Source organism: Rhinolophus hipposideros (genome assembly GCF_964194185.1).
Source record: "Rhinolophus hipposideros genome assembly, chromosome: 4".
NCBI lineage: Eukaryota > Metazoa > Chordata > Mammalia > Chiroptera > Rhinolophidae > Rhinolophus > Rhinolophus hipposideros.
The window spans coordinates 53,786,859-53,812,944 of NC_138050.1; the positions used below are offsets into that span (position 1 = coordinate 53,786,859).

The following is a 26,086-nucleotide window of genomic DNA, read 5'->3' on the forward strand; positions in this document are numbered from 1 at the left end:
TGACGTATTAACTTGTATTTGAATCAGAGCCTTGGTGTTATTACTATTATTATTTATGAAATACTAATCTTTAAATCTTTATTGTACAGGGAAAACCTGGAAAAGATGGTGAAAAAGGAGAAAGAGGGAGTCCAGTAAGTATTTCTCGGTAATTTTAAAAAGCTGTCTGTTGCCTTCATTAGCTTACGATTGTTGTCTCCTCATTTCATTTTAGGGGTTTCCCGGTGAAAAAGGGTACCCAGGATCTCCGGGCCGAGAGGGTTTTAAGGTAAATGGTGACATTATTTTGAGTTTTTCACCTTCATTTTGTAGTTCACTTAGAAATTTTGTCTAAAATAAAGGGCTATGGACTCATAAGGAATTCAAATTCTTTATGTTCCATATGAGTAAAAACACAACTTAGCTTAGTGGTTTTGTGTGTATGACTTTTAAAAATAAGAAATGTTTTATTCGTTCAAGTTTTCTTGTCTTTTTCTGTACTAGATTAGTTTTTCCTGATTATAAAACAACAGAAAATGCAGAAAGATATCATGAAGAAAGAAAGCTTATCTAATTTTTCAATTACCCACTCAGAAATGATTAGAATTAACAATTGTACTGTGAGCACACGTGTACATATGCCTTTAAAAATATGGTACTGAATGATACATTCTGCTTTTTTACTTAATGATATAATGTGGATATATTTCAATGTCCATAAATGTAGTTATGTATTAGTACTTTTAATCTCCATGTTGTTTATTGACTGGTAGTTAGGCCACTTCCACATTTTTATGATTACAAATATTTTTGTTCACTTCTCTGATCACTTCCCGGTCATAAATTCCTAATATTATAATTTTGGTAATATGGTAATAACTATGTATAGTGCCAGGGGGGTATACTAGACTAGTCAGGGAATCACTTCTTAAATTATATAAATGTCTAACCACTATGCTGTACACCTGAAATTAATATAAAATAATATTAAATGTCAACTGTAATTGAAAATTTTTTAAAAAGGGGAAAAAGGTAAAGGGGAATAAGAGGTTCACATTTCCAGGTATAAAACAAATAAGTCACGAGGATGTAATGTACAGCTTAGGGAACATAGTCAATAATATTGTGATAGCATAGTATGGTTTCAGATGGCTGCTAGTCTTATCATGGTGACCACTTCTTTAGGTATATAAATGTTTAATAGCTATGGTGTACCCCTGAAAATCTTTTAAAAGCAGTATAATTTTGGGGTCAACATTTAGACTTTTTTGGGGAAGCTTTTGCTATATGCCCCCAAATTACTCACAGAAAAGCACTTCTGTCATCTTGGGTTCCTTTTATTTGTCAACTGCTTGTTATCAAACCTTAAAAATTATTTGTCAATCTGATAAGCAGAAAAAAACCTCATTATTGTTTTCTTTTAATCATGAGACTAGATAATGTAAATTTCTACTAAAATAAGAAATACAAGTTGACCCTTGAACAACACAGGTTGGAAATGTGCAGGTCCACAAACATGGATTTTTTTCAATAAATACGTACAGACTATAAAAGTATTTTCTCTTCCTTATGATATTCTTAATAACATTTTTCCCTAACTTACTTTATTGTAAGAATATAGTATAGACTACATGTAACAGATATGCATGACATATATGTTATATACACATACACATATGACATATACACATAATATATACCGTGTTTTCCCGAAAATAAGATCTAGCCAGACAATCAGCTGTAATGTGTCTTTTGGAGCAAAATTAATATTAGACCCAGTCTTATATTATATATCATATATCGTATCATATCATATCTTATTATATAAGACCTGGTCTTATAGTATAGTAAAATAAGGCCAGATCTTATATTAATTTTTACTCCAAAAGACACATTAGAGTTGATTGTTCGGCTAGGTCTTATTTTGGGGGAAATACAGCATAACATACAAAATATGTGTTAATTGGTAAGGCATCTGGTCATAAGTAGTTTAGTTTTTGGGGATTCAAAGTTGTACATGGATTTTTGATTGTGCTGGGGGTTGGTACCCCTAACTTCTGCATTGTTCAAGGGTCAACTATAATTTTGAAATATTTGTTCCTGGCAGTGAGTGAAAAACTAAGGAGAGGGCCTTAAGATTTGTTTATCAAATCCAGAGACAAAGGGAAAAATCTCTTCTCATATTTAAGTAAGAAAAACTAAAACATCCAATTCTTGTTTCATACCTAAGTTTAATGCATTAATTTAGACAGAAAAAATATACATTTGTGGGAAAATGTGCATATCTTAGGACTTTTGAAAGTATTATTATGATGATTATATAAGAACATTAGATATAAAAGGATTAATTTCTTTGGATTTTTTATCCAATATGGATTAAATTAAGCCTCAAAATGATCAGAGTTTATCCACCCAATGTTTTTTAGTAATGCTGGATTTTAAGGAAAAAGAAAAAAAAGTAAATATCTTTTTATTATGACTTTCAAGGCAGATATAGACAATCTTACCCCTAAAAACCTTAAATAAAATGATTTCTTTAAGAAATGTATGTGGAAATCATAAGCTTTCATATCATTTTATTTCATTTATGAAAACTACTGTGTACTAGTTCAACTTACAAATGATTCTGTTAAAGTTCTTTGAGGCAGCAGGCAATCAACAGAATAAAAATTATGAACTCGTTTGTGATGTGAGAAGTTAGCCTCCCATTTATATTTTGTAGGAATCTTTGTTTCCATATGTCACACTTATGTAAAGCAAAATGAAATATATTTACTTTTGTTATAATAGTTACAGAGCACTTTAAGCTAATCCCAACGAGAAATACTAAGAGAGGAAAATAATTTTAGTGTACGGTAGGTACAATCTCTATTGTTCCAGAAAAAAATAAAGTTGAACTTTGTTTTCTGAAAGACATTCTTTATAGTTAAAGTATACAACATAGTTAAAAAATGCTGAAGTTATTTATTTTTCTTTTGTAGGGAGACAAAGGTGAAATAGGTCCCCAAGGCCCACCTGGAATTGTGAGTAAGAGTAATATTTGCTGGTCTCTGAGAGCGTTTGACATAAGGAAAGAAAGGAGATGGTGCCAAACAGTCACATGTGCTCCACGCATCCCTAGAATCGTATTTTTATGTAAAGGGGCTGCATATAATTTGAAATAATAATTTTATAATTTGTATGTTGTGGAGTTTGGTACTTACTTTTTATTATATTTTGATAATTTCTGCATATCCTTGAACACTAAAATGAAAAGATTTACATGTGGATGAGAATATTAGCAACACATTCTGATATGTTTTTATTTTGAATGGTCCATTAAGGAACATGTTCATAATAGAACAGATCATCCATAATTTGAATGTTCTCGTAAACAGTTTTTAGTTTTGCAAATAACATTTTGCTCCTTGTCCATATTCATATTTTTACATACTTGCAATTGATGTAACATTTCCTTTTTTTACAAAAAGAGCATTCTTCATGTTTTTGAGTTATCTTTGAATAATCCTTTTTAGTACCCCATCAGAGTGTTGTGCTGTAATTTTTTTAACCATTTTGCCCCAAATCTTTTTTGAAACAAGGAAAATGTTAACATTTTCTTGTGTGCTGCCATTTTGCACTGTGGTGATGAATGATTGTACATGCCATTGTGTATGTGTGTGTGCAGGGGGTAGGTTGAATAATTTTTCCTTAGGCTACATTTCCAGGAATAGGATTATTGGATCAAATTATTAAACTTTCTTAATGCTTTTAATGCTTCCATATATACCTATGATTCCATTTTCCAAATTTGTGATCCAGCAGCTGCATTCGAGTAACCTGTTTTTATTTTAACCTCATCAGCTGATTTTAATAATATCCACTAATTTAATTACAACAAAGGAATTATATTTTTAAGGGTAATATGCAATATTTGATTTGGTCATTTTGACTGTCATTTTTCTTGAATTTTAGTAATTTAGAATTGGGTTAGTTCAGTCTTTTTTTTAAATAAGGCAGTGTTGCTGTTGTTTTTTTAAATTTTTTTTATTGGGGAATATTGGGGAACAGTGTGTTTCTCCAGGGCCTATCAGCTCCAAGTCAAGTGATTGTCCTTTAATGTAGTTGTGGAGGGCGCAGCCCACTGGCCCATGTGGGAATTGGACCGGCGACCCTGTTGTTCAGAGCTCGTGCTCTAACCAACTGAGCCATCCGACCGCCCCAGTTCACTCCTTTTTAATGAGGCCAACTGTGCAATCTTTTTGGCCTATATCCCCAGGGTCTTAAGGAGGTTCCAACTTTGGACCATTAGGAAAAAAAAGAGAAAGCAGAAAACCTCTGCCAGAAAATAAATTTGAATGTTTTGTTACATATTGCTTGAGGAAATTTAAGAGTGGTTTCTGATACTACTGTTCAAAATAGAATATTCACCTTATGGCTTGTGTGGATGTTTAGAAATTCCAAATCTAAACCTCAGAATTAATATTTTTCTAGCTTTACCTTGTAAAGCACCTGCCAGGCAAATTATTACAAAATGAAGCAGAGCTGCTTGGCAAAGTTCTCTTCAAGGGAGGTGTTAAATAATATTCATTTTATATGATTTTACTCCCCCACCCCCTTGTCCATTCTTCCTCCTCCTTCATCACTACTACTTTACTTTCGCATGTCTTGAAATAATGAAAAATGTGTTAGTTTCTTCACCCACACTGCTGTAACATACAGTACCAACCACTCCCATATCATGCGATAATCTCATGTTCTATCATTCAGGTGATCGGTACAGGACCCTTGGGAGAAAAAGGCGAGCGGGGGTACCCAGGGTCTCCAGGGTTGAGAGGAGAGCCAGGCCCCAAAGGTAAGTTTCTTTCCGTTTTCTTTCCCTCCCTCCTCCATCTTCCCTCCTCCGTCTGTCTTTCTCTTATCCTTTCTTTCTCTGGCTTCCATTTTTGACCTGTACTCAATTGCATTTTGAAAACATTTGCAGGACCTCATGGTGACAGAATCTCATTCGAGCTTGTATTTCATTGTTGCATTGGCTATCCAGGGGCCCTTCCTGTGGCATCTCTGTAGCTTCACGGGCACTGCATTTCCATAAGTTCAGTATTCCTTGTTCTCCTTGACCATGAGCACAGAAATGCAAACCATAAATCACAGGTGAACCGGTCTCAGTTTGTCCAACCCTCTCTCTCTCTCTCTAGGTTTCCCAGGGCCACCAGGCCTGCAAGGTCCTCCAGGTGAGCAGCCTTAACTGATTTTTAAAGAATATTTGTAAAACTTCTCTGCGATTTATATTCTGAACAGATTCATTGTGTGCATTGGATATTTGTATAAAATGGCTAACATTTTTGTTGCATATTTTTCTACTTATGAAATCAAGATATGTTCATAGGAAAGTGTTGATTTTGTAAGGTGCATGTTAGCATATAGTCATGAACTTGAATTTAAAGGGTGGGACTTTTTATGTCACTCATCAAGTCACATTTATTTACTCTCCCTGGCTCTGATCCTTTCCTTAAAGTTAATGTGTAGGAAGCATTTGACTGTCAGCATTTACATGGTAAGAAGCCTATAATTTGTTTTCACTTGTCTAAGCAGTTCCTCTTTCAGTGATGGTTACTACTCACTTTGCCTTGAACAGAGTTAAGAAAATTAGTTTGTGCTATTGATATTAAGCTTGTATTGTAATTATATATGTGGCATTTTGTTCTGGTTTTAGGCATCCCGATACCAGGGCCGGCTGGTGCTCCTGGCTACCCTGGTGAAAGAGGAGAAAAAGGTGACCAAGGATTTCCAGGGCTGTCTTTGCCAGGACCAAGTGGAAGAGATGGATTCCAGGGCCCTCCTGGGCCCCCCGGGCCCCCTGGACAGCCAGGCCACACAAGTAGGTTCCCTCTAGGATCATTTCAAGGGGTTATCCCGTGGAGAACAGGATGCCGGGGCAGAGCTAAACCCGGTTGCTGACAGAGCTCCAGAGTTCACGTGCAGTACAAAAGGCTGGCGTGTCCAGTGATTTATGAATTAGTTACATCCCACCTAGGTATTTTTGCAAAATTAGTCATGCTACAGAAAGGAATTTTATAGTAAAAATAAAATCATGAAACTGGTTTAAAGAAATAAGGAGCATGTTAACTATCTCTGAGTCTCCTGGCATCTAAAACTAAAAACCAAACTAGTTGAGTTGTACAGTTCTTACTGAAAATAGAATGTATTCTAGTTTGTCTAGAGACACACACTAATACTGAGACACACACACGCACACACACATGAAGAAGGGATTTCATGGGTACAGACTGCACAGTCTATGTGGTAACATAATGGAGGACTTCAAATTTGAAAGGTACGTTGCATGGATTTTTTCCCATGACAGCCCTTCATCAAAGCTCAACACAGAACATCAAACTCTTGATTCAGTTAAGGGGGTCCTATGATCCCAAAGTAATACCAATGCAAAATGTAAGAAAATTTCAGAGGATTTAAGTTAATAGTACCAATGGAAATAAGTTCAGATTTCCAAAGCAGGTCCTGGTAATTTTCTGGAGGGTTGAAGGAAGATGGATTCATACGCCTTAAGTACCAGGTGGTTTATTTGCTAGAATTCAGACACGTCATCATGAAAGGGCATTCTCAGAAGGAAGCTAGGTATGGACTCACCTGCTGGAAGAGTTGATTCCATATTTGAACTAATCGGCATGAATTTTCTTTGATATGTTGTTAATGGGTGGGGAAGAAGCATGGATTACCTGTGACATTATAAGGACTTCCTCTCCTTCTCTCATGGTTTTGTGAAATGTGGAGAATGAAGATGAAATATTGAAATCCTAGAGGCACTCAATCCAAAGATAGTTTTTCTCTATGTGTCTGAGAGAAGGTTTTAAGTATCGAAAGGGTGTTTGGGTCGCTTAGTCATTCAACAACCATTGGAGTGCCTATGATAGGCCAGGCACTGTCCCTGGAGCAGTGACAAAATCCTGCCCTCCTAGGAATGTGCATTTTGTGGGGAAATGTAAACCAAATGAATAAGTAAATCGTATTTGTATAACAGATGTCAAATGCAGGATAAAAATAAGCAGGGAAGGGCAATATGGAATTCTAGGGGTGGGGCCAGGTGGGTCATAGGGTTGTAATTTTAAATAGTGATTGGCAAAGCCATGAAGGGGGTGGGGGAGCTATTGGGAAATCTGGGAAGACATTTATTTTGGGGGCATTTTTAATTGTGCCAGTATTGAAATATGAACAAATTTCATATAAAGATATGAATTTCCCACTACTGTTAATTGAGTAGGATGTGTTGGCTGGACACATTATAATATCTGCCATCCCAGTTTTCCAGTGGGCCTTTTTAGTCTATGTAAATTAAGTGATTCACAACCACAGAGCATTAAGAGGTAATTTATAAATGAGATTTTTATTCAGATTTATATTGTATGTTAAAGAGGCTGCATCTTAAAATTAATTGCCCCCTTGGGACCTATCAGTCGCCCATGAACCACGCGATATAGGGATTTCTACATCATGATTCTGCTCCCGTGGTTTCCCCATGTGGTGGCAGCCAGCCCTAAGCCACTGGTGACTGCAGACCTGTGAGCAGGCAGTGTAAATGTCAAATCTGAACTTGCATTTTAGAACTCCCCAGAAATCATCATTGTACTCTTGCTTTAGACATAAAATTGTTTTAAATTGGTTTTGATGAGGACATAAAGTTGCTTTTTTTACTAGGGATATGAAGGGATTCTGGTTGAGACGAGGCCAGCAGGAGGTATGCTCTGGAAAAAGAGAAATAATTTTGTGTCTGTCAATATTTGTAAGGTTACACTTCCAGAATCAGGGAGTTCATATACCCTTAGCGTGCAGGGCTGGGAATGCCAGCTCTCTACAGTGAAGAAATTTAGGGGCTACTCTTTGAAGCATAAAAATGGACTCTACTTTGTTTAAGACACATGGGGTGGGGGCATGCAGGGGTGGGCGGTATCAATGAACCAGGCAGGAAAGGAGGCAGCAGGAGCCAATGGACCCTGCTACAGAGTTATTACCCCCTCAGGCCTTCTTACTGCCTATGTTTTACTGAGAGAAGCTCCTGGGAAAACAGAAGCAACCAGCTGATCAACAAAGCAAGAATGCTTTCTTCCTGGACTTCCATTTACACATTTGAAACTAACTTTTGCCTCTGAGCTCTAAACAAAGTCATAAGATAGGGAGATTTTGGCCTGTTTTGGGGGCCTTGTGTTTGGGAGAGCAAACCCATCATCGCCTATTTGATACCTTGTGAAAAAGAGATACAGCTGGGGTGGGACAGCGGGAAAGGTTGATCCTGGCTAATGCATCGAAGCCAGAGGGAGGGCCCCAGAGCAGAAAGCAGGGACCCGGGGTGTTCAGGTGACTCCCAGGCTTCTCTCCTTGTCTCCTCTCTATCCTGATGAGAAGACAGTGTGGAGGGAAGGACGGGCGGTGGGGTGTGGGGGAAGAAGGCAGGAGCTCTTGCTCACAAATGTTTGCACTGCAGTCATGACAGGACTGCTCTGGCAGAAGCTGTGGGTTAAATTACTCTCATTATTTTTCTTCAGAGAATTGGAGAGGGAAATTTAAATTTTGATGTGTGCATCTGAACTGTAAAACAATACTTGTTTTTTTTTTTTTACTAGAACCCATGACAGATGGTGTTTGCATTACTGCAATTCACATTCATGCTTCTTCACATAAACGGTGCCTCAGAATGGAATAGGGACAATGAATTAGAGGCATTTCCCCATGGACAGTGTGCAGCTCTAAAATAATGATTACTTTGCTATGAATTTGCTTAGGAAAAATAAGAAATAAAGTGGTTCAAGTCTCGGCTTTGACGTCACAGATATGTATCATGGTGGACAAACCACTTAACTTTCTTAAGCCTCAGTTTCTTAATCTGTACAATAAGTATGATGGTATATATTTTGCAAGATAAAAATGAAAAAAGGTATAGGACAGGGCTAACGAACTGAAATATGTTTTAGAATTATAAAAGTGGAAATGTCAGAAGTGATGGCTTGTGATGGTGAATGAATGCTATGTGTGCTGATCATATTTTTGGTTAATATACTAGGCTTGTTTGTAAGCCAACTAAAGCTGGATTTCTAATATCCAATAACCTTAAAAATAGTGGGTGTTAGAGTAAAGATTGAATTAGGTACAAATACCTAGCTTCAGTTGGTGGGAATGATCCTATCACTTTAAAAATCCATTTCAGATGGAATTGTGGAATGCCAGCCTGGACCAGCAGGTGATCGGGGTCCTCCTGGAGTTCCAGGGCAGCCAGGGTTTGCGGGCGAAGTTGGAGAGAAAGGTAAGAGATGAATTATTTGAAAATGATTGTGCTTGGACGTATATTACACACCTATGTACTTATTGGCTTTGGGGTGGGCATGGGTGCATTCTCCCATCATTTGGAACTCCCCTCATAGTCTGTTTTAGGATGGACTTTGTCTCCTTACAGCTCTGTTGGGATTTTCCTGTTGGGATTTTGAGAGACAGCTATCACCTGGGAGACAATGGGAAGACGTGGCCCACATCAGTTACTTCCCTTTACCCTCTCCATGGCCAGCAGCTTAAACTCTCTGATGCCTTAATGTGATATTTCAGTTCAAAGTTTGAGAGTTCCCTTCTCAAAGAACGCACGTCTTTTCTTCAAGGCAAATCCCAAGTGCGTACATGGAATGCTCACCACCTTCCAAGCTCTGTACATGTAATCAGTACGAGCAAATCTGTTTCTGCTGGTGGATCAACCAACTCCACCCTGGGCTCAATTTTATCTTTAATTTTTTTCAAGTGTTTGCTGTAACACCAACACAGAACACATCCTAATCCCTTTGCAATCTTGAAAACAAATGTGGAAAATCACTACACCAACAGTCCTATCTTAGAGTATAATAAACAAGGGATATTCCAATATTTATATGTCTCTGAGCACCCAGAGAATAGCACAAATAGCACCCAGAGAATAGCACATTTGCCCCCAAAACCTACCCCAGTGTGTACCATTTCTGGCTTTGGATTGCAAAGAATTTTTTGTTCTTCAAAAGTGTAAAACACAGACTTCATGGAAAACAGTTTTGGCTAACATCTTAGAATTTTGACAGCCACATGAATTACAGAACCTTAGATGGAAGTGCTCTTAGAAGTCATGGGCAGGGGAGGGGCAGAGGGTGCCACCAATTAGAGTATCATTTGGTTTTCAATGCGTCTCTATTTACCATGCATTTAGTACTTTCTGAGATGGGTTGTTGCATTTTAAGACAGTCAATGGTCGGCAGGTTCTTTGTACTGAGATCTTGTCCATCCATTCATCAATTCCTAAGAGAAGTCCTTTTCTTCCTGTGTCTTCATACTCCTAGACAGCCGTCAGCCTGCCCAGATGGCAGAGTCAGTGCCTCACTCTGCCCACTTCTAGACTCACGAGCCGAGACACTCATGGAGTCCCAAGGTGCCCAGGACGTAGCTGGGTTGTTAGCAGACTTGGGTGTGTTTGTACGCATCCCACTGATGGGCTCCGATTCTGCCCCTGGGAAGTACACAAAACAAAGCAGTGTACGTCTCTCAGAGTTCAGAGACACTGGGCTGCCTATAGCGGTCCTTTTTCAGTTCCTGACAATGGGGTCTGCTGGAGGGGAGTGTGCAGTAGCAGTATGGGGGGGTGTGGGGAGCACCCTTCAGGGCAAGGGGACGAGTGAAGCGGACCCGCCTCTAGAACTCTGAGCATGGGCTTCTCCACGTGTACTCTGCTCTATGTTAAACCTGATTTGTGCCTAGAAACCAGACATTTTAAGGTTTAAGAAACAAGTACACCTAAGACACCCTAAGGCCTTTCGCTTAGTTTGAAAGTCAAGATATAAGATGTTAGAATTTACAAAGAAAGGTATTTCCTCCCATTGTGTGTGTGTGTGTGTGTGTGTGTGTGTGTGTGTGTGTGTGTGTGTGTGTGTGCTGCAATCTCTCTACTTTTCCATCTCAGTGTCAGGTTAGTCATTTGTTCTTGCTTTTGTGGCTTCTTATTCCCAATGATCATCTGTCAGGCCATCACATGGGTTTAAGTCCAAGAGTACAGTATGTACAGTTTGCTAACAAATACTGAAAAATAATGGGAAGTTTTAGAGTTTGAGACAAAATTATATCGGTCAAAACTTTTCAGGCTAATGGGCAAAATTGAGTTGTGGATCACTTTTTAGTGATTTGTTAGACATGCACCAGTGGTTTCCTGTGAAGTGTGCCCGATGATAGACACACACAGTGGATTAGCAATTCGAGTGTCAGGAGCAGGGGTTAGACAACTGAGAAAACACACATTTCCATATATCACTATTGAAATAACAGTCTTCTTTGCCCTTTTCTATTCTGTCACTATGCTGCAGAGACTTCTGGTCACATGTCACATATAAGTACCCCCGTGTTTCCTTTTTTAGGTCAAAAAGGAGAGGGTTGCCTCGTCTGTGACTTAACAGGACTTCGTGGACCCCCTGGGCCACAGGGCCCCCCAGGAGAAATAGGTAAGACCCCAAATGTGAAAGGAACCATGTCAGAATTGGCTTCAATGGGTTGGAATCTTCACAGTGAAACCTGTCTTACTCCAGGAGAGACCTAATTTTTACGTTCAAAACTAAGCATAATAATGAGAATATTAAGCCATACTTCCAGGATTTGTCCACTTTGTTGAAAATTATCAAGATAGCCTATACCGTCAGCGTTGTAAAATTTCCTAATAAAAGGAAATTTTTTATGCTTCACTCAGCTTGGCAAATTTCGTTCTCTCAAAAGAAGTTAACTGAATGTTTTTGCTTGAAGTGGTCCGTCGGGGTGGGGGGGTGGAACTTGTAGCCATTCTGCTTCAGAGTTACTTATATGCACTTGGGGTCATTTTTTCTCTTTCTGAGCTCATCTTGAGCGTTTTCATTATTACTTTCTTGAGATTCTTCAAACATCATCCACTTCATATAACGACCTTTGTACTTTTGAATCTTCAAACAATTAAAAGGCTTTTGAGTTACTAGAAAGTGTCTCATCAATGACGTACTGTAATTTTTCCTCTGTCTCTTATGAAAGGTTTCCCGGGACAGCCAGGGGCGAAGGGCGACAGAGGTTTCCCTGGCAGGGATGGTCTTGAAGGGTTGCCGGTAAGTAAGCCTGTGTGAGTTCATGTCCATATTAGAAGTTGCCACCAAGCAAACAAAAAAGTATATAAGTTTGCATTTGTAGATATACCTTTTGGCTCATTTAGGAGCTGGTAAAGTTATGTCTTTGTCCAGCAGTCTAGATTTTTTCTGTGTCCTTCTTTACTCCTCCACCTGAGCATGAACAGGACTTTTGGATCCAGAACCCGCACCTCAGCTGCCTTTCTTCTCCCCTGGTCAGAATTCCGGGTGCAGCCTAATGCTGTGTGTCACTTTCCCTCAAGGTCTCTGGGAATTCTTGAAACAAATGGTGCCATCAGGAGTCACCTCTTAGCAGCTACACTGTTGAGTTGACTTGTCCTTCTGCACAAGCGTTGCTTATCGTACCAGATAATTAAAAAGCTTATTATGTTAGTGAATAAGTTCAGCACCAATAGCATCTGTGAAGAGACGGAGGAAAACTGACCTGTTTCCTTCTAGGAATTTGAGATATTTTTTTATTCTTCTTACAGATATGTATTTTGAAAATTCCTATCACCCACATTTATTGTCAAGATGCTTTTTCAAATCTGTAAATGAAATATCTCAATCACGTGGACATGAAAACGTTCACCTAATCAAAATACCAGCTTCTTAGCTTTTCTACTTTGTTTTAAAAGAAGCCCTTGAACGGAAAATAGTAGTACACTTAAATATTGAAGGACATTACTTTATTGCATATAATTATCTATTTGTAAATCTATTAAACTGTAAGGTATCGTTCTCATATTTTCTTGGTTCTTCTAAGTTCTATAAGTATTAACCACTTTCAAATATTCCTTTCATTTCCTTTTTCTCTTCTTTCTTTTTCCTTTCTTATTTCTTTTGTCATAAATTGAACATAAAATCTTTAGCATTATTTTTTTTTTGTTGTAGCTCTTTAACATATGTAATTTTAAAAAATATTACTGGCCGCTTCTATAAAGGCAGGTCGGGACAACAGTGAAATGGGAATGAAACTGGAATTCAGCAATAGTTTTCTCCTTTTGAAGTTAGATTTTGAGATTCTGCTTTCCAGAACTTCCCTGGGGCCTGGGGAGCTAAGTAAGAAGTCACAAATGTTTAAAATATTTCTAAATACATTAGAAGTTCACATAGCTGGGAAGCCCTGACTGTGGTGGGGATCAAAGGCAGAAGAACTTTGAAGGGGGCAGAAAAGGATGCTTTTGACCTCTGGACATAGTCATTATCTCTTTGGCCTCTCTGGAATCCTTTCTGCCTCCACTCAGCCTGAAACCCAGTCCAGATACCCGTCCCTCCAGTCCCAAATCTAATAAAAATGGGTAAAGGGGAAGGATATGAGAGAGGATTGTGAGAAGTCACGATAAGGAAGAAAATAAAGAAAACATACACAAGATTCTAATTCCCATGCCTTCTCCGTTAGGAGCTCCTTTGTGTAGATGGAAAAAGTTCCTAAAAATTGTTTTAGGTCTAAATCATTTAAATGAGCAGATAGTAAGTTTCCTTTTATTTGAAGCTGTACCATAGCTCCATGGTTTAACTAGCTCAAAAATGTGGTTCTCTCATTTCAAATTTGGCTGGAGGCTCAAAGAGGCACCCAGGGACTAGGGGACATACTGGAAAGTAGATTACAATGAAAAAGTGATGAAGTGCTCTGGGTCTTCATTTAAGTGGATAGCACTTCTATGGAATATTCTTTTGAAAGCCGGTGTTTGATCTGGGGAAAGAAGGACAGATCACAAAAGGCTGGCTCCTGACGGAGATGTTGAAGCCCACGCTGCCCCCAGCAGGTTCCATGGTCTTTGGGAGTGAATAATTGAAACGAACTCCTCCCTGCTTTTCCCACAGTGGCGCCACTTTTGAGAAGCAGGCCTTATAGTTTTCAGATCTTCTCCGATTTATGTAGCCACGGCTAAATTTTCAAGGCAGTATTTGATTCCTTCACCCTTATCTTAAGGGATGTGGATCAAAAGAACTTTGAATCGCTTAGGATTAAGAATTTCTGTGGCACCGTAACCCTGTGAAATGTCCTAGGGTCATAAATGTCCCTTTTCAAGAAAGTCTAGATTTCTCCCTTGAATGATAAGCTGACAAGGTCATCATTATTAAAATTTAAAAAATGACATTTTCTCACCCTGTGCACATAGTATTGGAATATTTCGTATTTGCAGGCTGTGAATAATCGCCATAAAATAATGGAATGATGCTTCCAGGTTGAGAAATCTACATATTGGTTGTAATTTCTTACACTGGTATTTATTTTTCATTGGTGAATATTGCCAGTGCAACATACACTTACACCGGTATCTCCCTAGTTGCAGACATGAAGGACACAAAGATAGAAAGCCTGGTCTGGTTCTCCAAGCCCTGAAAGAATAGTGTAAAGACAGAAGTGCAAGCAAAAATTCCTAATAAATGAAGCAATTTTTACATGGAGGACCATGTAACACACCATGGAAGTGGTGGAGAAAGCAGCCTCTACCTATCAGGAAAGACTTCACAAGAAGAGCCTAATTTTAGCTGAGATTTAGGATGCACAGAGCTAATATGAACCCAAGAGAAAAAGCTACAAAATACCACAATACCGTTCAACTAAATAATGAATTTTCCTTGCTCCTCGGCTAAACTTTCTGCCAGGTGGCTGGTAGAGATAACGTGTGCCATGCTTGGGACAAGAACAGATAGACTGGGCGTCTTCTCCCTTTCCCGAGTAGATCTGAGTGAAGTGTCCTGTGTTACAAGGGGCACTTCCGGCTCAGGGCCAGCTCTGACCAGCTGTGTCTGTCCAGGAGAACTCTCTGCCACGATAGACATGTTCCACATCTGTGCTGTCCAGTGTGGTAGCCACTGGCCAGTGGTGCCCTCTGAGTCCTTGAAGTGTGGCTAGTGTGACTAAGGAGCTGAAGTTGTAATGGTATTTAATTAAACCTTTGGAATAGTATGGGACGGTGCAGACTTGTTGCCAGCTCTTCAAGCTTCTGGAAGTGCGCTCGATGGTGTGGGTTGTGCATCTAAGAAAGTGTAACTGCACCATGTTTGGTGTAGGAAGAACCGCCACTGCCATTCCTCAGCTGGCGTGGTTTCGGCTCTTAGGAAGCAATATGGGCAGGAAAGTAAGTCCCCCCATTTAGGTTCATCGCAAATTGGCCATTTGTTGTTTGACTTTGAGTAGGGCTCTGAACCTCTGTGAGCCTCGTCTCCACATTTGTGTAATAGACAGCTTTTACGAGATAACACCTAACTCGTGTGGTGAGGGCATAAAGTGCAGGTTTACAACCAGAAATAAGCACTTTCCTACCGTGTTTTCTAGGAGGTATCACTGAACTTCCTTGAGTATTAGTTCTCTCATCTGCTGAGCAGTACTTCCAATATTTTCCCTGTAGAGTTGGGAAAAGAATCAGAGATGATATACCAACAATTGGGACACATAGTAGGCACACAATAAATGGTAGCCATTTTTAAAATCTAAAGATTGTATGCATTTTGGTATTTCTATGGTCTTCCAACTCCTTCCTTTGAGAAGTATATGTTACACATACACACAGAGGTGTGTGTATGTGTGTGATTCACATATATCCAATAACCGCTTGAGAGGGAGTTTATGAAAAGAATTCAAATTAAATAAATTGTGTAAAAGTTTAAAATCTGCCAAGTCAGCAGGGAGGCTAAAGAGATTTCTCAGGCCTAAGAGAACAAGTAATTGAGACAATTATTTGAAAACTTGGCTATTTTCCTTGTGAACCCCGACTCTCAGGATGGCTGGAAGAGAAACCATGCATGGGTTTGGGCATTCCTTGCAGATTTAACTTTCCAGGAACTAAAAAATGTTCTAGAATTTGTCTCTTGGGGAAGTCAATTATATTTTGCTGACTACTCAAAATAACAATTTTAGAGCTAGCCCAGTGCTCACTTCCCAGAGTTTCCTGTCTCTCTGGTGTCCTGGAAATCCTTATCTCTTCCGGAATTTGGGGCGTGAGCATAAAAGGAAACCTGTGCAATTTTAATAATGACTAGACTTAGAGAAAACATGGCTCATCCCAGCCCTCATTGATGCTTCAACCACCATCTGCACCTAGAAGCCGTTTCTGTAGTTCCTGGGCCTGGGAAGTCATACATTTAGTGCATTCCAACGGTTGCTAAAATGTTCTTGTGAATGTTTAACAGCTGTAAAGGGCAAGAAAGTTACCTAAGGACCACTCTACGAGCTGGGTGCTCAGTGCCACACCATTATTCCCCGTGTCCTATTCCAGTCTCTGTTTGAAATACATAATCAGGATTTTTAAAAGTGTTTTTAAGGGAAACACAAGAAGTGAGATCAGATCAGGGCTTTGTTATAGAGCTGTTGGTTTGCTCCTAGAAAATTAAAGAGGCGATCGAAACATATTACCATTTTTCAAGAAGGTGGCTTCTTGATTTCATTGTTCAATATGTAATGATTCATGCTGGTTTGTTCTATGGGTGGATGTCTTCAGTGGCATCCATAAAGTTTTGTTCTCATAGGGACCTCAAGGTGTACCAGGGCTGATGGGCCAGCCAGGAGCCAAAGGAGAACCTGGTGAGATTTACTACGACATTCAACTCAAAGGTGACAAAGGAGACCCAGGTTTTCCAGGACAACCCGGTATGCCAGGCAGAGCTGGGTCTCCTGGAAGAGATGGCCATCCGGGTCTGCCCGGCCCCAAAGGCTCCCCGGTATGTTTATTTCTACATTTTGAACATGAACTTTGCAAATGGTTATGGAAAGAATGAAGAAATGAATGATTTGTATCCTATCTATCCATTTTTCACTTGCATGGTGATCGTCACAAATGTGAACTGGTTTCATGGTTCATGGGAAAACTTAAGTCTAGAAACCTGCATTGGTGGTGTTGATGGTGTTGACTTGAATAATTAGATGATAATGGATCAGTGTCTTCTGATATATTTGGGGGAACTGAAAAGACTTCCATATGTCAGAAGGGAGGTAAAATTTAAAGTTAATGACATTCAAGTCATCATCCTTTAAAAGAAGATTCCAGATATGAGTACTGTACTCTTTGTGAAGTGTCTCCGCATGTAGGATAAGGGGGGAGGATGATTGCTCAGCTTAGAGAAGAGAATGCTAGTTTCATTTATTAACTACAAGTTGACCTTTGTGGAAGGGTTGCAGTAAATAAATAGCATAAACCAGTTAAACTCTGGTACTTATTTACTACAGATTGTGGAAAAATGAGACATGGACAGGAGTGTTGGTATGTCTACTGATAACATTTCTTCTCTGTTCACTGCAGGGTTCAATAGGATTAAAAGGAGAACGCGGCCCCCCCGGAGGAGTTGGATTTCCCGGCAGTCGTGGTGACATCGGACCTCCTGGGCCTCCAGGGTTTGGCCCCATTGGTCCTGTTGGTGATAAAGGACAAGCGGGCTTTCCAGGAAACCCTGGACCCCCAGGCCAGCCAGGTGAGGCCTGAGGACCTCAGGTACAGCACAAAGGTGCCCCGGAATCCTGGGTTCAGTGACGCGGGGACATGGGTTTGGTTTCATGTCTTCTAGGCGTGACCTGGACAAGTCCTTTTTTGGCTTTTCTGTACCTCCATTTGTTTATCGATAAGATGGGCTAGGCAATGTTTAGTATCTGGCTGAAAAGAATGTGAATTTATAGATGATTTTCTTTATAATACCAGCTAAAGTCAGCCTTTTATGTGGAAGTGATACCAACATAAGCCCATTTTTTCCCTCTTCATCTATTTTCTGTGTTTCCCCGTGGGTAGTCCATTTCAGTTTCTGGATATCCTAAGCAATGTACTCTCCACCTCTCCACTGATATGCCCTACCTGTTTACTAATTCTACAGCAGTGTCAACTACACTATTGCTATTTAATTCATGTTGGTTTCAGTCATTTGCTGATTGCTTTTTACGTGATTCTGTGTGCTAAATACTGACTGCTAAGTGGTGACCAGAGAGTGATAAGCAAGAGAGACACAGTCTTACCCCCTGGAGCTCATGTCCAGGGTTTGGCAGAGAACGTGGGCAAAGGACTATGTGACGGTTTCTCCTAGACATTCTCTACTACATCCTTGTTACCAGGGACAAAAGTGCACAAGGGGAAGCCCCAGGCCTTGCACACAGTAGGCTCTCAACAATTTATTGGTTGAATATGATTCAGGATAGAAATGGAACACTCATATCATTCCCTAGAAAATCCTAGAATGAGAAGAGTAGAGGCCAAGAATGGCTCGAGTATAGAGGAGGGAAGGAAGTGTGCTTTACTAAGACATGTTTTAAAAGTTATAAAAATGAATGGGAGGATTTTGGGTGATTAAAATTGTGTGACTAGTAAATGTTGAAAAATGTGCTATGTAGCTGGATAATCAAAATATTCAACAAGAACTCGATAGAACCAATTATACTACGGCCTTTTTGCTCACAAATTTGCCAATTCTGTCACCAGCCCTATATCTAGCCCAAGTTTTATCAATTCCTGTCCACATTGGGAACTATTATTTCCTTGTTAAAACATAGTATAAAGTTCATAAGCACTCTGACACAGGAAATATTAACTAGTCTTTGATGGAAGTCCAAGTTTAACGTCCTAATGTATCTTCTTATTATTATTCTCATTGTTTGAGAACATTGGTTACTTAGCACCAAGCTATGACCCTGTTAATAACTATTATTTGTTTAGAAGAAATGTCTTTTTTGTGCCTCCTTTGGGGGCAGGGAAATACTGGGTTTGATCCCCAGTATTGGACAAAAGACCTCTGATCACTTCCCCACAGTTCCTGGTTCCAATATCAACATAGTAAGTGTTCTTTGTGCATATGGAATCTGGAAACTTGCGGAGCTGTAAAAAGGAATCAGACTTTCTTCTTGGCCAGATACTACCATCAGAAAAACTAGCCTGGGCTCATAGAGACATATCCTTGCAGGATGGGGAAGCAGGATCCTGCAGGACGTGTTGTTGACAGTCCTGTTGATCAGTTGTCCACGTTCTGTAGAGTTCCTTAGCCACCCAGACTCAGTGAGCTTTTGGATTAGAAACCCGGTATTCTGTGATCTGCCAGAACTCTGTTTACTCTGGTGATAATAAAAGTCTCATTCTCAGGGGTAGAACTGATAGCAAAGAAGTATTGGATCAGTTGGTAGGCATTTCCCACAATCCAGCTAAAGAATGTCTTGGCTGTTACTGGGAGGCCCTATATATCTTGAATCCTTATGAGGTATGTGAAGAGTCAATACACACACACATTCTTAGAGGTGATTCCTTTGGTCCTTTCTTAACAGCTAAATCCTGACGCCCAGTGGATCTTCTAGGCACGAACACCCAGGGGGCTGGGCTGGCACCTCCTAGCTTATGCTGCTCTGAGACAGTATACCATCCAGCTGCACTGTTACGAATAATGCATAATTATGCAGTTAGCATGTTGTGAAGATAATTTGCCACCAGAGGAACGTAATTTAGGTCTGTTTAGCATTAGTGCGGAGAAATTGAGAGAGAACAATAAAAGTGTTTTGACTTTTTGAAACAGACTAATTAAGAAATTACCCATGGCCATCTCACCTTTTGTTATTGTGAATTTTCAATTTTGTGACTCTTATTTTGGACTTTTAAGGAATTCTTGTGTCAAACAAATATAGGTCGCTTTGGACATAAATTTGAGGGTGAAGGGGAGCATTCTGTGAAAGACTAGAAGAGTAGAGGGAAACAATGGAGGTATGCAGGTAGAGGCTTCTGCTGAGGTACACAAAGGGCTCTCAGAGGACGTGCTGCCACGGTCACACTCTGTCCTTACTCTTCTTTTTCCAGGTCTCAGAGGTGAAGCAGGAAGAGTTGTGCCTTTACCTGGTCCCCCTGGAACACAAGGACTTCCGGGGTCCCCAGGTTTTGAAGGGCCCCAAGGTACTTTTAGAGTTCTACTTCACCTGGAGATACAATTGTAACAGTTTTTCGTTTTTTTCACTGACCACTGGTCTTGTTTACAACAGGTGACCGAGGTTTTCCTGGAACCCCGGGAAGGCCAGGCCTCCCAGGAGAGAAGGGTGCTGTCGGCCAGCCTGGCATTGGATTTCCAGGGCCTCCAGGCCCCAAAGGTAAATCTGTAGCATAAGCCCAACCGTGAGTGGGACCATTGCTCTGACCATGGCCCATGTGGGCCCCAATGGTGGCATTCATCCCCTGGCTGGTCAGCACCAAGGGCTGTGGTCTCTCCATCTTTACTTGAATTGTATGGGAAAAAGAGGCAATAGACGTGAACACACTATGTAAGTTAGTGAGTGTGCAGTTCAGGGGAGGCTGGCCCATGAGCTGCACAGTATGGAGGATGGTGAGTTCAGTCACCAAGGCCATAGGTGAAATGGTGCCTGCCAGTGGAGCGATTTGGTTGGGAAGGAGTCGGAACATTGGGGACTGGAAGCACCCAGGAAGCTGGCAGGTGCCGATTTGTCTAACTCCACCTTCGAGGAAGTCCTCTCTCATCCGTGAAGGACACGGACAGCCTGCTGGGACCTATACCAGCTGGGTGTGCAAGTCAGAGGGAAGGCCAAGGGGAAGGGGTGGGGCATGTGAGGAGGGAGCTTCGCTCCTGGGCAGCAGGCTCCTACACTGTGGGGCCAGCATCCCCACAGAGCACTGACGTTGGAGAACCAGTGCTTTTTCTCTGAAAATTATATGGAAATTTTCTTTCTTATTCTTATTCTATCTAAGAATTGCTTTCTTGTACAATAAGAACTGTAAATAAGTTCTGTAAATACGAACTTAAATACGAACCATACAGAAAATTGTTCTGTAAGTACGAACAATAAGAACTGTAAATAAGAACTGTAAATAAGTTGTAAATAAGAACTGGTTTTTTATTGTACCAGTTCTGCATGTAGATCTTGGTGTAGGGACTTAGCGTTCGTACAGTGATCCAGGACTGAGAAGGCGCTGTGAGCCACAAGGGGGCGTGTCTTTTCCGTTTGGGCCGGCGTCCTGAACCCCGTTTTCCTGGCCATTTGGCCAAAACCTAGCTAAAAGGCTCCTCCAGGCTCTCGGCTTCTTGTGTGAGGCACTGCATCACATCCACTCACAGTTACAGGCCTTCACGCTTAGAGGGCAGGAAACAGCAGCCTGTTTCCTCCAGAAACCACATAATATCCACCCATGCACGTGGCTACTTCTGTCAGGCTTAAGAGCAGAAGGCCCTTGGTGACCTTCCAAGTTCATGGGGGACAGTGCTTAGGCCTTCTGCAAGTTCATGAACCCCACTGTATTCCATATGAGAGCCATACCATTGCGCTCATGACAGGTAGAATTTAGCTGATAAAGGTCTGCTTACTTAGAGGCCCTTTGCCCAAAGCTGCGTGGAGATGCAATGCTGGTGGGCAGTGAGGGCTGCTCTCTGTCAGGTACCCTGGGCACAACTGCCCACAGCACATGCAATTCAGGTTTGTACTTCTGCAAACTTACAAATGACTGCATGTCACGGACCTCCGCATCCCACAGGAAGACTCTTAAGACTTTGCGGTACGTTAGAACCAAGTGGGCTGCTGTCAGAAAGCCCATCAAAACTGCTGGCTTGGGACTCAGTCTCCAAATATTCCCATGTACCGCCAGTGTGGTGAGGCCTCATTTGAGAACCAGTGGACTGAAGTGGTGCTTCTCGAACTTGAACACATCCACGAATCATGAGAGGTCTTGTTACACGGTGGTTCTGCTTCAGTAGATCCAGGCTGGATTTCTAAAGAGGCAACAGCCATGTTCCTGACCCATGGCCACATGTGGAGTAATAAGACTCTAAACTGCCATTCTTAGTCTGCAAATGTCAAGGTGTTTATTTGTTTTAGGGGGAGTAGGACAGGGAAGAAAATTTCGAAGTGAATAGAAGAAAAGGAAGGAGAAGGATATGTGTGAGAGAGAAAGAAGAGGGGGCCACAGGCCCTGCGAGTGATCCAGGGTGTCCGAGCTGCCCCAGGTGGGGTTGGTGGCACCCCCATCACCAGGAGGTCTCATCTTCTTCTTAGAACCACCTCGATAGGGCCTTCCTGCTATTATTGGCCGTCTCAAATCAGTTCAGGGACATTTGGGCACGTGTAAAAAAAGAAAGTGGAGAATGGCAATATTACTTTAATGATTTTTGTATTGTTTTGTTTCTTCAAAACAGGTGTTGATGGCTTACCTGGAGATGTGGGACATCCTGGGAATCCAGGTCGCCCAGGACTTACTGGTTTACCTGGCAACCCAGGTGTGCCCGGCCAAAAGGTGGGTACTGAGTGTTCCCTAGATTGCTGTTTCCTCCATGCTTGTGATTAATTGGACACATAAAATGTGGGTTAATCTCACAGGATATGTGGGATCAGCATGTTTTGTTTTTTAATGAAATAGCATAGAATAGAAAATACCAAAGTACATAGCACATGGTCATAAATGTTTTGGGGAGAATCATTTGTTTCAGCTTTATGAGCATGTTCTTGCTTGTGCACACTGAATGGCAGTGTATAAAGTTTGTTTTACTGTGAGCGGCAGAAGAAAAGTGTTTGAAAGCTACCATTCTACAAGACATACTAGATCCCCAGGGAGGGTCTAGCTCAGGGTTTCTCGCCTCCACATTATTGACTTGCTGGCCCAGTGATTCTTTGTGGTAGGGGCTACCCCAAACATTGTGGAATCTTTAGCAGCCTCCTCTGCCCACAGATGCCAAAGGAGCACCCCACCCCCACCCCCAACTGTGACAACCAAAAATATCTCTGGACATTACCGAATGCCATCTGGGGGTCAAACTGGCCCTGGTGGGGACCCCTGGGCTAGCGTGATTTCAGGACTCTCTTTGCCCTCAAATATCTCTCTGCCCACTTGCTGATACTTGAAATTCTGCTCTGCAAGCGTAGGTAACTGTTGGTTAGATCCTCTCCTGTTTTGATTGTAAGGAAGGGGAAGTGAAATTGCCGGAAGGCATCAGTCCTAAATGGGAGAAAGTCCTAAGGGCAATCCGTTGCCAACTGCAGAAGTACCCTGGCCTGTTCCCTTTCTACTGGGTAGGGCAGGTAAAGCTGTGGGGATCGGGCAGTACGCCTGGAGGCAGCTGTGCCTCAGTGCGCCCGGGGAAGCTCCTTCCTGAGAAGCACCTAACCTCATGGTGTCCCTGCTCCGTGTGGCTGAGATGGAAGAGAATCCTCTGGAAACTGTCTTTCTATAACATTCCACTAGCTTCCCCTTCTAACCTGCACTTGATTTGAAAAATCAATTAGCAGTAGTGACATGTGGATCACCTTAACCACGCAAGGCTCATGAGGTAGAAAACCTGAATGGAATTGAAATTAAGGATTTGGTTTATGATTTAAAATTTATGCTTTTTCAAAAATTCCTTAGATTGAGTTCCTTCTATTTTGTAAATTTCCTGCTGGGATGTATAGAGAAGTCACCAATGCCTGCTCCTTTCCAAATAATCCTCATCTGGGCATTGTCATCCGCAGTGGACTCCAGAGGGTCACTGTGATGTAATGTCTGCCTCCTGCTTCAAAGGGCCTATGTCAGCACCTAACTTGGGGCTGTTTTGAAAGCACCCCTGGACACTCAAAATGCTCCCTTTGTTTTTAATTATCTGTATTTGTCAAAGCCCTTTGAATCATGAAATAGCTGTGTTAAGTGTTCAATTTTATGTTAAAGCCTTCCTTTAAACAAAAAAATACATAACCGATGTCCTGTTCCAGTTTGGGAAATTTTCCCACCTCTTCAGAAGATATCATTTACCTGGTCACAAATCAGATTTGGTGTTTTATCTGTTATTTACAGTCAGCTCTTCACAGGCAGAAGGCAGCAGAGGTGAGGGGCCAGGAGACCCGGTGTAAAGCCTGCCTCTGTGACATTGGACAAGTCATTCAACTGTGGGGAACCTTGATTTTCCTCCTTTGTAAAATGAAAAGAATAAAAAAAGTATCTACTTTTTTTGGCTTGTAGGGAGATTGAAAGGAAATAGTAGATGTGCGGAAGCTTTGCAAACTGAAGAAGATTGGACAGATGTTATTCTTATGAAATGTTAACAGTCTGCACTTGTGCTCTTGGCTTGATATAATCATGGGCTTTGCTGGTTAACTTGCTTCTCGGTGCTTTGGGGGTTTCCAGGGAGAGCCCGGAGTTGGTCTGCCAGGACTCAAAGGATTACCAGGTCTTCCCGGCATTCCCGGTACACCCGGGGAGAAGGGAAACATCGGGGGACCAGGCATTCCCGGAGAGCATGGAGCTGTTGGGCCCCCCGGCCTTCAGGGAATCAGAGGTAACTTCTTACAGATAAATCTAGACTCTGACAAAGACTGGGTCTGTTTATTTTGTGTCCCCAGAACATCTCTTAGGTTTTCAGTAAGTATATGGTGAACGAATGATGAAAATCCTAGAAGACTAGAGCTTATGGTTTTCTGTTGTGGTGGTTTATTGTGTAAGTGAGCAGCATGCTGTGAAACATGCTGTGGTCCCCATGCAGTTTATTCACAATTTCTTTCCCATCCAGGTGACCCAGGACCTCCTGGATTACAAGGTCCCAAAGGAGCTCCGGGAGTTCCTGGAATAGGGCCCCCTGGAGCGATGGGCCCCCCTGGAAGACCGGGGCCACCGGGGTCATCAGGTGACGTGACATTCATAATGGGATAGGAGCTGATGCTGAAGTCTCCATGAAGGGGTTTTTAGCTCTCTGTTTTGTGGAAATAAGTTTGTTTGTTTGCTTAAATGTAGTGTCAGGTGTTTTTTTCCTACCGCTGAGCTTGGTTTACATGCTGAAGAGAACTCCCCTTTGTTGTACAGTCAAGAACTTTTTTCAAATTCAAAATGATTGGTGTCTCTATCTTATCTTCCCATAGGAGGGTTAATAAGTTGTGAATAATTTAAACTGAGTACATGTCTAGAAGCTTTCTTTGCCTTTAATAATAATTCTAGAACTAAGACAGTGATGGTGGAATAGGGCAATACAATCAATGAAGAGTGGCTGAAGGGAAGCTAGTCTTATGTCTGAATACTGCAGAGAGGCTGGTGGCCCTGCGAGTGGTAATTACTGACTCCTGATGGCAGAAAGGAGGGCTTTTGTCTTGGGACATTGTTTACCCATTAACTTCCTGGATGGCCCCAAACACCACTATCTGAGAAGGTGGAAGCCATTCCAACCCCCAAGGTGGGCGCATTCACATATTTTGTGCAGAAAGTAGCAATTAACCCCAGTAACGTGCGCTGTAGAGCTCTCTGCAAATCCTGCTAATGGTTGTTTGCTCTTTACCTGCCTTCAGGTCCTCCTGGAGTGAAAGGAGAGAAAGGCTTTCCTGGATTCCCAGGCCTGGACATGCCAGGCCCAAAAGGAGATAAAGGGACTCAAGGGCTCCCTGGCCTCACGGGGCAGTCGGGGCTTCCTGGTCTTCCTGGACAGCAGGGGACTCCCGGACTTCCTGGATTTCCAGGTAAATGATTTGTGAACTCCTGCCCCAAATCCATGTTGAGGAGACATCTTACCTTGTCTTGTTTATGACCCTTAGCATCTGTCATCAGTGTTTACAGTCCTTCCATCTGGCCACAGGTCCCAAGGGAGAGATGGGCGTCATGGGGACCCCGGGGCAGCCTGGCTCTCCAGGACCAGCGGGCTTGCCAGGATTGCCTGGTGAAAAAGGTAAGGAACTCCAGAAAAGCCTGTCTTATGTCTATGTCTTAAGGCTTCTTGGGAGATTCTCGAATGGTTATAGATCACATTTCATTTCAAGAGGCAGAGGAAAGAAGAAGATTAAGCAAGGATCTAGAAGACCTCCTCTTCTAGTAGGAATTTCTGGTACACAGTGTGTGTGCAATTAAAGGCTGTGCTCTGCCAACAAATCAGAGAGAAGATAGGTTTCAGGTTTTCCTTACTGGCACAGTTGAGGTTCTAGAGATTCTGTTTTTTGGTTTTTTTTTTTTTTGGTTGTTTTTTTTTGTTTGTTGTTGTTGTTGTTTTGAGAAATGATGACTCTTCAGTTATTCCAGGCCATAAGAACTGAGTCCTTAGAATCAAATTAGCAAACTGGGCAA

At 41.4% G+C, this 26,086-nt stretch overlaps 1 protein-coding gene across 2 annotated transcripts in view; it reads left to right on the plus strand.

The window, feature by feature from the left end:
• Positions 1 to 26,086, plus strand: part of COL4A1 (collagen type IV alpha 1 chain) — a 150,945-nt gene that overhangs the window by 100,549 nt on the left and 24,310 nt on the right. For both annotated transcript variants that reach the window (XR_013993232.1, XM_081046768.1), the window contains exons 16-33: positions 90 to 134; positions 215 to 268; positions 2,961 to 3,002; positions 4,729 to 4,813; positions 5,157 to 5,192; positions 5,675 to 5,839; positions 9,179 to 9,274; positions 11,388 to 11,471; positions 12,025 to 12,095; positions 16,593 to 16,784; positions 17,363 to 17,531; positions 19,880 to 19,972; positions 20,059 to 20,163; positions 22,215 to 22,312; positions 24,173 to 24,323; positions 24,555 to 24,668; positions 25,321 to 25,488; positions 25,605 to 25,694. Coding sequence is in view for 1 of the 2 variants with exons in the window: in XM_081046768.1 (XP_080902894.1) it covers positions 90 to 134; positions 215 to 268; positions 2,961 to 3,002; positions 4,729 to 4,813; positions 5,157 to 5,192; positions 5,675 to 5,839; positions 9,179 to 9,274; positions 11,388 to 11,471; positions 12,025 to 12,095; positions 16,593 to 16,784; positions 17,363 to 17,531; positions 19,880 to 19,972; positions 20,059 to 20,163; positions 22,215 to 22,312; positions 24,173 to 24,323; positions 24,555 to 24,668; positions 25,321 to 25,488; positions 25,605 to 25,694 (1,858 nt within the window). In the remaining variant the exon portion in view is untranslated. The remainder of the gene's footprint in view (positions 1 to 89; positions 135 to 214; positions 269 to 2,960; positions 3,003 to 4,728; positions 4,814 to 5,156; positions 5,193 to 5,674; positions 5,840 to 9,178; positions 9,275 to 11,387; positions 11,472 to 12,024; positions 12,096 to 16,592; positions 16,785 to 17,362; positions 17,532 to 19,879; positions 19,973 to 20,058; positions 20,164 to 22,214; positions 22,313 to 24,172; positions 24,324 to 24,554; positions 24,669 to 25,320; positions 25,489 to 25,604; positions 25,695 to 26,086) is intronic.